This window comes from Meriones unguiculatus, chromosome 10 (assembly GCF_030254825.1).
Source record: "Meriones unguiculatus strain TT.TT164.6M chromosome 10, Bangor_MerUng_6.1, whole genome shotgun sequence".
NCBI classification, from domain to species: Eukaryota; Metazoa; Chordata; class Mammalia; order Rodentia; family Muridae; genus Meriones; species Meriones unguiculatus.
Genome location: NC_083358.1, coordinates 51,555,331 through 51,570,338, shown reverse-complemented (window position 1 = coordinate 51,570,338; position 15,008 = coordinate 51,555,331). Strand labels below are relative to the sequence as shown.

The window sequence follows — 15,008 nt, the reverse complement described above, 5'->3', positions numbered from 1 at the left end:
TGTCTAAAGGTATGATGCAGTCGGCAGACAAGGAAACCATTTAAGCGTGTACCTCAGATCAAACGATGCTGCTCACAGAAGCCTGTAGCCAAGTCTCATTTAATTTGCATAAGTGAAAAACAATGTCCTTGTATTCTTCTCTAAGGCACATGGCAATCTGTCATGTGATCTCTGACCTACTCTTCCTCTTGCACATTCCCATCTGGCCACACCAAACCTGTGTGGGGTCTACTCCATCCATCCAATGCATTCAACCTGTACAGTCCATCACACCCCTTGTGTGTGGTCCTGTCCATCTTCATGTGTGGTCTACTCCACAGTCAAGTGTGGTCTACCACACCCCCATACACAGTCCACCACATGCTTCATGTGGTGTCCTTTTCACCATCAAGTGTAGTCCACCCTTCTATGGGATCCACCCTACCCTTTATGTGAGGCCCACCACAACGAGTATGGAGTCCACCTTGCTCTTGGGGAGTTCACACTTGTGTTTCTCCCCAGCACCGTTTTCTGTACCTTTGCTTTGTGTAGGTCATGTTTAATTGGCCCTTTATAGGGAATTCCTCTTTGTCCTCCATATTTAGAGCCCTGGGGCTAAGCTATCTAATTCCTCTTGTTTTTGTATTTATTCTACACCATCATTTATCATCAGATGACCTAATACTTATTTTTATGTTCACTTGTTTGTTGCCTATGCCACTCCATAGAATTCACACCCAATGAGACAGGGTTCCACCTACATGTCCATCCCCAAAGGATAAAGGCCATAATCTGGGCCCTGAATCTGAAATATTTTCTAAAATTCTTATTGAACCAATAATTAAATTAATAATTGTATACTTCATTTTGTTCTCAAACTGTTATATAAACTTCATTACAGTCTTCTTCCTTCCTTTTCATTTCCCCATTTCTTTCTTTCTTTCTTTCTTTCTTTCTTTCTTTCTTTCTTTCTTTCTTTCTTTCTTTCTTTCTTTCATCTACCAATGAATTCCTTTTAAGAGGTCTTTTTGAATGAAGTTTGAAATGGTGCTGATATTTCACTTAGGAGGCTTGGAAAGGTAGTATCGGGCAAGCTTGAACATTTATTGTACTTTGAGCACCTCATCTAACTCTGTGTGGTTGACAGGCGTTGCTACTGCTGTTGGTTTTTGTTGTTGTGTTTAATAGAGGAAAGTGGAAAATTAATAGAAGAAAGTAATTCATAAAAGGTGCCACCACTGGTCAATAACCCATCTGACTTCAATGCTGGGCTGAGCTATGGTCTTAGTCTCCGATGTGGGACACCTTGGTCTGTAGGAAAAGAGCTGGTTCCCCTGCAGGTGTGTGAGGCTGGCAGAGTAAGATAGACTCCAGCACTGGAGACACATGTCACACCCAGTATAAAAGACTTGGGGTCACTCCTTCTATCTGTGTGAATCCAAGTGGCTTATTAACCACCCTCAGCTTCCATTTCTTCAGCCTCAAAGATGATGAAAACTGGAAAGAAATAATAAGATGATATTTTGGGCAAAAGTACTGCAAACACTAATGTGCTCTGCCAGGAATCTAAGTTGTTTGCTTCCCTACTAACAGAGCATCCTGGATGTGAGCTCTCTGGATTTATGGTCAAACATGCTAATGGTTCACTGTAGATGCCAAGCAGGAGCCTTTCACTCTTGCAAGAACTCCATGGTGCTCATTAAGAAGCAGCCACCATCAAAAGGCGGAAGTTCCAAGTGAGAGGCACCGCACTGGATGGACACCACATTCTCACGGGTCTTGTGCTTTGCCCTGTTTTTCAGGTGGATGGCTCCTGTTCCTTGCCTTCATGTTGCCGGTGACAATAGCCTGCCCTGCGTCCTGTGTGGTGTGCACCCAAGATGTCACCCTGTGTCACCAGCTAACCTACATAGTAGGTAATATGCACAAATCTCCACACAGTGGAGAGTGGAGGAAATGACCCCGTTGCTATGTCCATGTTTTAGCGGCCTCTCTGAGATCCCCCAGAGAGAGGCAGCCTCCAAAGGCCTTGCACAGCTACGGGACTTGCAACCTTACTTTATTTTCTGTTCCTTATTGTCACAAGCAATAAGATGTCACTATGTTCAGAGTTAACGGAGATAGTTTTATTCAGAAGAATATCTGCACCTCATGTTGTTACTTAAAAACAAAAAGGAGAATTTTGATTACTGAAGCTGTTTTTGTCTGTGCATTGTGTAGATTTGAGCCTTAGCACAAACTGAAGTCCTGAGCTGCAATGGTTCAGCATTCATAAGATTAACCAGTGTACCAGCAAAACCGATTATTATCAAAGCCATCTCATCTTCAAAGTCTGGTCTCTCTCTCTTTTTATCGGTGGTAAATGAGCTGTAGAAATGCTAACAAGAAGTGCTGCCTGTATTCATTACATATTGCTTGCTTAAGTCAACAATTTAATAAGACACCTTATTAACAAATTTGAGGAGAATGTGATTTACATCTGATATTCACGAAAGGGATAAACAAGCTATAAGCTCTGTCAGTGGAAAATTTTCAAAAACGAGTGAACACAGAGTGGAGGGAGGTAATTTCTTTCCTTCCTAAAACCCCAAGACTCTCATCCTGTCTGAAAGGAGGGGTTTCATGGTGGTGGGTGTATGCAGGCAAACAGCACAATATGTTCCTGACACACTCTCCTCTGTGGTGTGTGTGTGAGATGGCAGAGTTGCTGTCCCCTCTGCATCGCCGCATCCTGACACCCAGGACGCCACCCGTGTGGGCCAGATTCATGAACACAGAGTCAGAAAGGTACTGGGCAGCGTTTGTGTGTTTTTGCACATGAGCAATGGAGAAACCAGAGCTTGTTCAATGGGAATCTGCTGGTCCCCAAGGCCCTGGGCACCCAACAAACAAAGACCTCACCCAGCTCTTCTCAGACACAGCAGTGAGAGGAACACAATGTCAAAGTGGCCAGAATGAAAAGAATTTAAATAATCAGTAACACAGGCTTTACAAAGTGCCCCGATTTAAGCTTCTGTGTGTTGCCAGGAGGCAAAGGATCCCTCCAAGGGAAGGAAGCCTATGCTAATTCTTTGTCTTTTACAATTTTATCTCTTTGTTTCAACCTTGCAGTCTTTATTTCCCAGGAGAACTAAGATTCGCTTCCCCCATGGCTGATGGTTCTAATATCACCTTCAGACCTCCTGGGGCAATGGGCTCCTTCATTCTCATGTACTGTCATCTGCAGTCAAAACAACTTCAGCGTGATAAAGATGAGTTACAATAACTCCTGATTACAATGCCGCTTTATTGAGTTAAAATGCGTTGGTTTCTAATGACAGAGCAGCGATGGCTCAGAGGTGATTATAAGAAGAGCTTTAACAGTTGGAAGCCCTGAGCACCACCTGTCAGCCCAGGACAGACTTCACTGGAGGCACAGACATCAGACAGGAGGCCAAGATGGCCTCTACTCAATGAGAACCCTACAGACAGGCCCTCCAGGTGTCTGGAAAGAATATAGATCTGACCCAGTTGACAACTTTAGCCTGAAGCAAATAGATGATAGATGATAGATAGATAGATAGATAGATAGATAGATAGATGGATAGATAGATAGATAAAAAACTAAATAAAAGAAAATAAACTGAGTTCCTCCCCACTCCTTACCCTGACACACACCTTTATGTTGGAGAGAAGACTTTCTAGCATAAATATACACTACTGACAAGAGTCTGGTGAGGGAGCCTTATCACATCAGCTCTAGGGTTGGGGAGAAGGTCCACGGGGACGGTAGAGCTGGCTCAATGCGGATTCAACCTCTATGGGAGGCTTGGAAAGCCACCTTCAAAACAACATCAATATGGGTGAACCCCCAAACCGGTTAACTCTTCATACCGAGGAACACATAGGCATATGTTCCTTGAATGAGCGTGTTCCAGGGACAGAGGAGGGAGGGAGGGAAGCCCCACCATTCTTAAAGCCCGTGTTTCTCAAACGTGAAATTTTGAGGGAAATGACAAAGCTCCCCCTGTTCTCCCTATGTGCTTGTAGCTGCCTGTAGCTTGTGCTTTTTTGTCCACAGCAGCTCCCGAGAGCACCAGGGTTCTAATCCTTACAGACGGACACCTCTCTGTAGTGCACAGTACCAACCTGACGCTCCTGGTTAACCTGGCCCTGCTCTCTCTGAGCAGAAACGCAATCTCCAGAATCCAGGAAGGCTCCTTGCACGGCCTCACCAAGCTGCGGACCTTGTCTCTGGGACACAACCGTATCCCCAGTGCTTCTCTGCCCGACCACACCTTCAGCAAGCTGCGCAGCCTGCAGGTCTTGGTCCTGAGCCACAACGCTCTCCGCAGCCTGAGAGCGGCCTGGTTCCGGAACACCAGGGCCCTGAGCCGACTCCTGCTGGACGGCAATCAGATCAGCAACCTCACACGGAGTTCCTTTGAAGGCGCCAACCTCCACAGACTCAGGCATCTGGACTTATCCAACAATTTCATCTCCTTCATCGAGAAGGATGCCTTCCGGCCGCTGCCCCAGCTGCAGGCAGTGGACCTTTCTAGAAACATGTTGGCCCACATGCCGGATGCCTTCACCCCGCTGAAGCAACTCAGCCTTCTGAGCTTGGAGGGCAACCGATGGAGCTGCGTCTGCGATCTCTACCCGCTGGCCCGCTTCCTGCGAGACTTTGTGAGGTCTCCAGCTCACACTCTCCGTCCCACCGAAGGCCTAAACTGTCGGGTGTCCCCCCCAGCTGTGGACGCTGCAAAGAGCATGCTCAGGCTGTCTGAGACCAACTGTGACTCCAAGGGGCACAACCACACTCTGGCGCCGAAGGACAGGCGTCCCCTCCTCCCTGGGCAGGATGCGGCTCTCATAACTGTGCTCGTCTTTGCAGGTAGATCAGGGGAAAGGGGGCCCTGCCTTCTTTCCTCCAGTGTGTATATTTTTTTTAATTTTAATTTTTCACAATTTATTCATTATATATCCCGATTGAAGCCCCTCCCTCAACTCCCCCTAGTCCCAGCCTCCCTCCCTGTTCAACCATCCCCTTCCCCTAGTCCACTGAAAGGGGGAGTTCTCCTTTGCCATCTGCCCACAGCTTGTCAAATCTCGTCAGGACTGCCTGGATCCTCTTTCTCTGTGACCTGGCAAGGCTACATCATCAGGGGCGAGTGATCAAAGAGCAGGCATGATAGAGGCAGCCTCTGCTCCCCTTACTAAGGTACCCACATGAAGACTGAGCTGCCATTCCTGCCACATCTGAGCAGGGGGTCTAGGTCCTCTCCAAGCATGGTCCTTGGTTGGTGCATAGTTTCTGCAGAACCCCCTGGGCTCAGATCCTTTAGCTTTGTTGGTCTCCTTGTGGGGCTTACGTTCCCTCTGTGTCCCTCTATCCCCCTCTTCTTCCACAAGACTCACTGCACTCTGCCGAAAGTTGGCCATGAGTCTCGGCATCTGCCTTGATCCCCTGTTGGGTGGATCCTTTCAGTGGACCCTCTATAATAGGCCCCATCCTGTTTCCTCTTATCTACCTCTTTAGCCAGAAGCTGGAAACAACCTAGATATCCCTAGATAGTTGCAGAAATTGTGGTACATTTACACAATGGAATACTACTCAGCTGTTAAAAAAAAAAAAAGGAATTCATGAAATTTGCAGGCAAATGGTTGGATCTAGAAAAGATCATCCTTAGTGAAGTAACCCAGAAGCAGAAAGACAGACATGGTATATACTAATTTATAAGAGGATATTAGCTTTATTATATAGGATTAACATACTATAATCTATAGACCTAAAGAAGCTAAACAACAAGGAGGACCCTAGCATCTAAATGATGCTTAACTATCATTTAGAAGGGGAAACAGGATAGATGATAGACTCTAGCATCTGTTCTTGGAGTAGTCCTGTCTACTGCTGGGGAGAGGAGGATGGCTGTGAGTGGGGGAGAGTAGTGAAGAGGCGTGGCACACCTGGCACAGGTTGCTAGCACTTCCTGCTTCAGAAGACCAAGGCAAGGTGGAGATAAGAGCCTGAGAATGACTAAGCTTCCCTGTAACCAGTGTGTCTCTTAGACTCCCTTCTGACACGACTGCCACACAGGAATACTTCCTGTTTCAGTAGCCACTGTCCACACAGGACTGGAGTATTTCCAAGGCCTCAGGTTTGAAGGCATGGTGAGCTCTTGGGGTGTTCAGACCTGTGCACTTTTCTGCCCTGTAAAAGTCACCAGAGGGCACTGGAGAGATGGCTCAAGGCTAAGGGTGCTTGCTTCCAAGTCTGCTGGCCTGAGTTTTACCAGCAGGGCACTCACAGGGCAGAGACACAATGCTTCCTTTGTCCTCCAACCTCCACGTGAGGGTGACATGCTAACCCAATAACCCCCCTCCCACACGCAAAATAAATATATGTAATTTCAAGCCTCAGCTTTACACATATGTATGGACTTTTCAAAGAATAAAGATGTATTTAAAAATTTGCCAGTAGGCTTTTCCAGACCCATGAGAAAAAGTCAGCAGGAGAACCTGAGGAACCTCACATACATGACCTGTAGAAACCTCATATACATGACCTGTGGAAATCACCTCACATACATGACTTGTAGAGACCTCACATGCATGACCTGTGGAAACCACCTCACATACATGACCTGTGGAAACCTCATAAGCATGACCTGTAGAAACCTCACATGCATGACCTGTGGAAGCCAAAATGTATGACCTGTGGAGTGGAAACTTCACATGTATGACCCATGGCGTGCAGCCACTGAGTCAGTCAGCATGTGACTGCAGATTGAACCCTGCATCCCCTCTGACCAGATGCATGGCGTAGGGCAAGTGGCTGCACGTTGATGCACCTCTATTTTCTCTTTCTCTGGAGGGCTCTGGATTCTTTAAGGACTTGTAGTTTTGCATCTCTTTCATATACTTGGCCCACACCACACAAGGGGGTGATAACATTCAATTTTTTAAGAACAATGGGATTTTAAAATACATTGGCTATCATAGCTTGCCAGATGAATGATGCACAGTGTTGCCTAACTGAAATTCGTAATCATCTCTGTGTGTTTTAGAACTATGTCAGTGCATGGTGAAAAATATATATAATTTATATAGATTATATAAAATATTCTATAGATAATGAAGGTCATATGTGTCTGTGTTTCAAATTGTGTATGTGCACACATATTCTTCTGTGTGTCTGTCTGGATATGTGTCTGTGTGCTTCAAATTCTCTCTGTCTCTGTCTCTGTCTTTCTCTCTCTCTCTCTCTCTCTCTCTCTCTCTCTCTCTCTCTGTGTGTGTGTGTGTGTGTCTGTGTCTGTGATTGGGTATGTATGCATCCCTCTGTGTGTGCCAGTAGTGTATATGTCTCCATGTGTGTCTATGTCCATGATTAGGCTCTAAATTTGGAAGGCAGAGGCCCACCAATGGCATCCAAAGCTGAGAGGTAGATTTGTGCTATGAACCATGACTTGAGAAGAGGTTCCGAGTGAGTGAATTGAATACCAGCTCTCTCTGACTCCTTCCTGGTTACACTTCTAGTAGAAACCAGGCAATCAAACTCCCACAAAAGGAATCCAAACTTCTCAGAAACACAAACTTCTTTAACATTTGTGTAATAACATCAGTTAAAAAAGATGCCAAGAAACTATTTACCACAAATAGCAAAAGCATCCCAACAGCAGCAGATTTTCCCTGATTGTTCCCAGAATCTGAGAGCCAGGGATAATTAACATGTGTTACAGAGAAAGCTCAGGCAGCTGCACAGCCAAGTAACAGATAGTGGGGTTCAAGCTGAACAGGGAAATGCCAGGTCAAAGGGCAGGAGACAGGCAAGCATATGCATGGCAACCCTGTGTGTAGCCACCAGTCTCCAGGGAGAGTCCTCAGTCCTACAGAGGAAGGGATCCCGTGGACATCTGCCAAGATTTCTGCCTGTGATGAATTTCACATACATGCTCTATAGGGCACTGCTTGGGGATCTTACCACACAGTACTTTTTACACTGATTTCTAGAACCAGGCACACAGAAATGTGTTTCGTTAGGGCACAGTGCTTTATCAGCCTCTTCCTTATTCTCTTGAGACCGGGCCTCTCGCTGAACCTGGAGCTAGGTTGGCATCTAGTAGACCATGGTGACCCTCCCATAGCTCTGGGGTTGCAGTGCACATGTGAGCACGCCGAGATTTTTGTGGTGATGTTGTGGATTTGAACTCAGGACCCAGTGCTTGTGGAAAAGCCCTCTTGCCCAGGGAGCAGCTCTCTGGTCCTAGAATTCCTAATGTACAGACTGGAGTGTGGAGTGAAGTCAATTATAGCAGCTACTGGCTGGCTGGCTGGCTTTCCTGTGCTGATGGATGCCTCCAGGGCCGTCGGGAGTGTGAGCATTGCGCTTCTCACATGATGCTCTTTTAATTGTCTGTTTCTTTGCTACAGGAGCCATTGGTCTCACATGTGTGGGGTTAGTCATATTTAACCGGAAACTCCAACAAGGCAGAGCAAATGAACCCACATCCAAAACCCTTTGTTGCAGAACCCTCAATGGATCCCTGTGTGCTCGTGAAGCCAGAAATGGCCATGCCGTGGGGTGCTGTAACTGCCACTTAACTCGAGAGAATGAGACAGAGGTCATGGCCGATGTGGGCTCCAGAAAGGAAACAGCACTTAGCCAGGAGAGCAGCCACCGAGCAACGCCGGCCTCCCAGCCCACAGCCGTGGATGCATCACTCAGAGAGCTGAAAGGGAGAAACCACGGGGCAGGCCGTGTGAGAGCCTGCCTGTGTGAGGGACTGCCACAGGCAGAATGCACAAGGCCTCCCAGGAATGAGAAGGATCTTTGTGATACAGGCTTAGTTACAAGGTGTTGTTCAAAGACAGCTGAAGAGCTAAGCAGCCTGAACCACGCGGAAGTCCAGCCTCAAATCCTGCCTCAGCACAGAACAAGAAAAATAGGTGAGCTTGGCTGTTAGAAAATCCTATTGTGCTTAGTTTCTCAGAAGGAGGAACCCCGTTTTCTGTGTCTCCAGCAAAGAAATGCTATAAAATTCACTGTGCTCTTTTTCTTCTTTTCTGAAGATATAAGGGTACTGGGAGTGTGTGTATGTGTGTAAACACACACATGTGCACATCTGAGTACCTCTGTGTGTGTGCACAAGTGTTTGTATGTGTGTATGTATGTATGTATGTATGTATGTATGTGTTTACCTGCTCTTATGTATGTCTGAGTGTGTGTGAGTGTGTGTTTGTGTGCCAGTAAATGTGTTTCTGTGAGTGGGAGTGTGTTTCTGGTGTATGTGGTGAGTATGAGTCTCTCTGTTTGAAAGTGTAAATTTGTGTGTACCTGGGTGAGCAGTCTGTGCTGCCTTTCCTGCCTGAGAAGTGAATGTTGAACCCCAACAGCTAACACTGCTTTAAGAAGGAAAGAGAGGAGGTCTCAAGAGCAATATTGTTCAGATTCCTAAGAGGGTGGGTACCAGCTTTCCCCTCAACATCCCTGTGCTCTGACACTAGTATGTCGTGAACAGCCTTCTGGAGCATGGCATGTGAGAAGAATAGCCTCCTAAACTCATTTCAGGAACAATGTCAAGAAACATGGGTGGGAACTAGAAAAGATAATTCTGAGTGAGGTATCCCAGAAGCAGAAAGACACACATGGTACATACTCACTTATGAGTGGATATTATACATATACTATAGGATAAACATACTAAAATATGTACATATAAAGAAGCTAATCAGGAAGGAGGACCCTGAGTAAGATGCTCAATCCCCATTCAGAAAGGCAAATGGGATGGACATCTGAAGAGGGAGAAAACAGGGAACAGGACAAGAGCCTACCACAGAGGGCCTCTGACAGACTCTACCAAGCAGAGTATCAAAACAGAGGCTGAGACTCATAACCAAACCTTGGGCAGCAGGGAATCTTATGAAAGAAGGGGGAGCTAGAAAGACCTGGAGGGAACAGGAGCTCCACAAGGAGACCAAAAGAACCAAAATATCTGGGCCCAGGGGTCTTTTCTGAGACTGATACTCCAACCAAGGACCATTCATTGAGCTAACCCAGAATCCCTGCACAGATGTAGCCCATAGCATCTCAGTCTTCAAATGGGCTTCCTAGTAAGGGCAACAGGGGCTGTCTCTGAGATGAACTCAGTGGCTGGCTCTTTGATCACCTCCCCCTCTGGGGGGGAGCCTTACTGGAATACAGAGGAAGACAATGTAACCACTTCTGATGACCCCTAATAGGCTAGGGTTAGATGGAAGGGGAGGAGGACCTCCCCTGTCAGTGGACTTGGGGAAGAAAATGGAAGAAGGTGAGGGAAGGAGGGTGGCTTTAGGAGGGGATGAGGGAGGGGGTTTACAGCTGGGATACATAGTGAATAAATTGTAATAAATACAAAAATTATATTATAAATAAAAAAGAAATATATTTGCTTGCTGAGCCATCCAGGATGATAACTTTCGGTTCTGGTAACATCAGGCTTAAGTCATTGTCCCATGCTGGGAGCCCAATGGCCCTGGCCATGACAGTTTCTGCTGTCCACAGGCAATGCCAATACTCATCTGGAGGCAATGACTCAAGCGCCTTCCCTTCCTTCCTGAATTCTGGGCCATGCATTCAAGCCCTGCAGTGCAAACTTAAAGGGCTGCTTGAGAAGGAGGCCATGCCTCTCATTTCAACTGGTTTGGAAGAAGCAGGATTTTCTGCTGGAAAATGAATGACAGAGGAGCCACGTGATTCACTTACTGCAGGGATCTGGCCCTAAGGCTGCATTTGGGCACCACAGGATAAGAATGAAACTATATTTTATTTCCTATGTGGCATAAGGCAGGATGTGAGTTTATCTGACTGCATTTCTTGCTGTTTCCTTGGGGCTGATGGTTTGACTCCAGACAAAGATGGCTAAGAAAAAACAGCTTCCAAAGAAATCAAAGGAGATTGGTTTTACTTTATAAGAAATAAGGGCTTAGCCTTTTCAGTTCCTTTTAGCTTTCAGTGGTACCTAAAACCTTGCTTGGCATGTCTGTGGGGGAGTTCTACACACCAGTGTATGTGGCTGATTAACCCTTTGTATCATTGGCTCCTTAGTCTGTCACATCAGTTGTGACCTTGAGAAAGCATTTACAGTTCTGCAGCATCCTGGGGTAAGAGGGAAGAATTTAAGAGAGCAGTGAAGGCCACACTTGGTCCCAAAAAAAAGTCTGAGTTTTTGCCTGTGATGTGGGACTTCAGCAGAGACTTCTGAAGGTAGTGAAAGTGCCAGAAATCATCTAGGTAAATAGTTCTTGTTGTTTACCTTCACTTCCCAGAACTCTCTGAGCATCTGACAAAGTTCATCAACTCTTTCCCCACTCACACATAGTCTCATTTAATCCAGCAGCTCTCTCAAAGTCACTCACAAGTGTGCCTTGCTGTATGGTGATGTCCTAGCCTTGGGAATAGCTCACCTCTTCTTCTTCCTAATAAATGGAAGTCTTTCCTTTTTTTCTCTCCTCTAAATAAAACAATTTCGTGAACAAGAGAAAGTAGGCTAGGGATGCATAGTTCCATTCATTGTAGATCAGAGTCAGATAGCCTGGACCAAGTCCTCATGAGGAACTGGGGAAAAGCATCAAACATCTCAGTGAATTTCCTTGCTTTTAAAAGTCCTAAGATAGCAGAACATTTGCAGCAGAATGTGGCTCTTGTTATTATCAGATGAGATAATAAATGTATAATATTTATCACATTGCCTAGTTCTTCTTATGAGCCCAGCTAGTATTAGGCTTTATTGATATTATTGAATGTGTATACTGTTAATAGTATATTTATTTATACTCTTTTAAAGTCACAGGTAGATATTTCTAACAGGCAACATACAAAATCACCCACTTAATAGTAACCCTTTAGTGGGTATTGCATTATCTTGAAGGAAGTAAAATACAACGTGGACTTCCGCTTTAATTAAGGCAACAAGTATTTTTTTTCATTGTCTATGTTACTCTGTTTAAAGCCTGAACATTGCTTAATATTTCATCTACATTTTTCCAAATTTGTATTCCAAAATGGAAAATAAGAAAAATGTGACTGTGCAGTTTGAAGTAGGTTCAGAGGCCATTCATCTTTCAAGCTAACAGAACCATGGCAGAATGTGACTATAAGGTAGCGTGAATGTCGTTTCCACCCCTAACGCCAACGTTCTAAGTCAGCAGCACAGCTGACCAACAGGAGGCTACTGTGCACATGGTTGCAAATATACCAAACAGCCAAGGGTCCTCTTTGGTGTCTTAGAAGATTAGAAATACTAAGGAATTGTCATAGTTAAAGGAGCCACTTCACAATCTTCATAGGGTTCTTAGACCTCCGGTTGGTTGGTTGGGATACTAAGGCTAGGCCTCGTGGTAAATTCCTGCATTATTGTTCAGCAGATTCGAGCGGTGACATATTTCGAAGCAGATATGTGACCTCTGCCTCAACCTTGGAGAGAAAGAATCTTGGGAAGCATTCAGCACACAGATCCTGGCAGCCTCCAATAGGAAATGGAGACGGTACCGCACAGCCTCCCAGCCAGAGCGCTTTCATCACCAGGGCACCCTCCAAGCTGGGGGAGCCAGGGGAGTGTGCTGCAGGCAAAGTCTTCCGCCGCAGAGAGGGCTATGGCGCTCAACACGGCCCCTTAAAGCAGGGCAAGCCCACAGATCCTCACTCCAGCACTTCCTTTACCTGCAAATATGTGTCCTGGGATGAATTTCAAGATTTTAGGAAAAAGAATAAGCCAGATAGCAGAAAACACACAAGATTTGAGAAAGAACAAATCCAAATTAACAGAGCAATAGAAAAATTTCTCAGGAGCCAGGGAAGCAAAGAAAAACTGAGGCTGCCAGAAAGAATCAAGAAGGCATATTCTACCAAGAGGGTTAAATTCCGGGACCCTGGTGTGGTGAGGGCCAACAGGCTGGTGCTATCTGCAGAAGCACCAGTGTCCTGGACACAGCTAGATAGTGAAAGCCAGCACGCGACTTCCTCGGATCTCAACAACCGTGCCAGCCTGGAGGAGGTCAAGGAAGCGAAAGAAAGGCTTCCAGAGCATCTGCCTCTGAAAAAGAAGAGGTCCAAGCCGTCTCCTCTGAGTGAGAAAGTGAAGGGACATAATTTAAGGATAAAGTTAGATCTGAACCCCCTTGGAAAAGCTAAGGTCCACCCGGAGGAATCCCCCAAAAAGCTCCCCAAGAGACATAAACAAACAAGGTTACATCCCAAGAAACCAGCCAGAACTTCTGAAAGAACATTCAGAGCAAAACCTCTGTCTTCTGTCAGTTTTCAGCTTCCAGAGAGGAGCAGCCATGCTAAGCTCACAAGCTCAAAGGTACCGCTGGAGGGCGCCCCAGAGCAGACCCCTCACCAGGATGGCACTCTCCGGGTTGACAGCTTGTCTGTAGGCAGCAAGGGTTCTACGCAGGGCAGTTGCTGCCCGGTGGGCCAGGCTCCTAATGGAAGCACATCAATACTGCCGCAACCTACAGTCACGGCTGCTGAGCACCAGCCCTCACACCCTCTTTTCTTACCGGAGCAAATGGTGAATGCTACTCATCTACAAGTCCTAGGCCCCTCCGCAGCCTGTCTGGGGAATGTAGGGAAGAGGGTTTTACCACCTCAACACTCCAGGGGAGTTATTGACCACCTAGTGATAATGTCTGCTCAATACGTGGACCAGGACAAATTAAAGATCAATGAGTTAAACCACTTTGCTTTGTCCCTTGGTAACCAGGTGATCGACACCTTCAGCAAAGGTCACCGTTTAGATGAGAATCAAGTGTTAAAACAGGAAGAGCAAAACTCAAGCCACGAACAGCTTGGAAGTGAGGAAAAAACATTAACAAATGAATTGAAACTATCACATGAAACTGCGGAAAATTGTATTACAGACGGGGATGGAATCAATACAGAAAACAAGATTCCTCAGCTAGAGGATCGGGACTCCTCTCCCACGGCTTCCACACAGCTCCACAATCACCTGCCGATCCTGGTGGGGCATTGCATGCCACACCAACAGGAGAACAACGGAAGGGAAACCCACAGCAAACGTGCATCGCCCAGAGACAAGCATGGAGAACCACCAGGAGCACAGTCAGGGATGAAAGAACAGGGACAAGCACTTGCGGGGACAGAGAATCCTAGCGCAGGAAGCTGGATGACACAGATGCGCTCCACGGATGGAAGCCCGCGGACACTGGACGGTGGCGGGGAGGAGGATCTTGTCCTGTGCCGTCCCAGCTCTGACAAGGGGGTAGTTTCCATTAAAGACTTGAGTGACACAGACCCTCAACCTCACAATCACAGGCCTCATTGAAGAGACCCTGGGGGTGAGCAATCAGACAGAGATGGCAGTGAACGCAGGGAAGCCGCCAGGACAGTGGGATGTCTGGAGCGGGCTACCTCTCACGGGAGTTGAATGTCATCCGTTCTCAGGCAGAAACCAGGGGCCTCTAATTCCTAGCAGAGAAAATGGAGCTGAAAACGCTGCTTGAAACCCTGCCTGGCACCCGTTGTTCACTGAGGACTCTAAGCCTCCGCTTTTAGAAGCGGAGTCGGGATCAGCAAGCTGCGCAGCGTTTATTTCCTGCCTGGGCTGTCTCCTGGAGGGTCAGAACCATTCCTAACCGAAAACACACACTTTAGGGCACAATTTTTCATAATTCTTTATTCCCTGTGAAATAGAAGTTTATAGTGAGTTACAGCACAAAAAACGACGATGGAGTCTGGAGTACGTTCCCTATGCTTGATTGAAAAAAACCGCTCCAAGGAACGGGACGATGGAAACTTTTGCCTAGTCCTGGAAAATCAACCAAGAAGCTTCAAACAAATAAAAGACTCTACATGAAAGAACATTTTGCATCTGATGTATATTTTATGGAAATTGTTCTGCACTTCTCAATTAGTGCTATTACAATTTTGCTTTCTACACCGATGATTATATATTCATGTGTGCCTGATCTGTTTTCTTAATTATGGTGTAATGAAGACTCAGCCGTGTTTGTAACTGTACTGCACAGTGGTAAATTCTACCCTT

At 46.2% G+C, this 15,008-nt stretch overlaps 1 protein-coding gene across 1 annotated transcript; it reads left to right on the top strand.

Annotated features, from left to right (window-relative positions):
• Positions 1 to 1,807: 1,807 nt before the first annotated feature.
• Lrrc53 (leucine rich repeat containing 53) lies at positions 1,808 to 14,288 on the top strand. The gene is made up of 4 exons (XM_021662842.2): positions 1,808 to 1,895; positions 4,040 to 4,855; positions 8,395 to 8,910; positions 12,367 to 14,288. Exons 1-4 carry the CDS (start codon positions 1,808 to 1,810, stop codon positions 14,286 to 14,288), a joined length of 3,342 nt encoding a protein of 1,113 aa, XP_021518517.1.
• Positions 14,289 to 15,008: the final 720 nt, after the last annotated feature.

What these genes read in the sequence shown, in the direction of transcription:
- Lrrc53 (XM_021662842.2), top strand. Translation starts at nt 1,808, where the DNA reads ATGTTGCCGGTGACAATAGCCTGCCCTGCGTCCTGTGTGGTGTGCACC. An exon ending in AACTGTGCTCGTCTTTGCAG is followed by an intron (nt 4,856 to 8,394) that starts GTAGATCAGGGG and finishes TCTTTGCTACAG; the next exon opens with GAGCCATTGGTCTCACATGT. An exon ending in GCACAGAACAAGAAAAATAG is followed by an intron (nt 8,911 to 12,366) that starts GTGAGCTTGGCT and finishes ATTGTTCAGCAG; the next exon opens with ATTCGAGCGGTGACATATTT.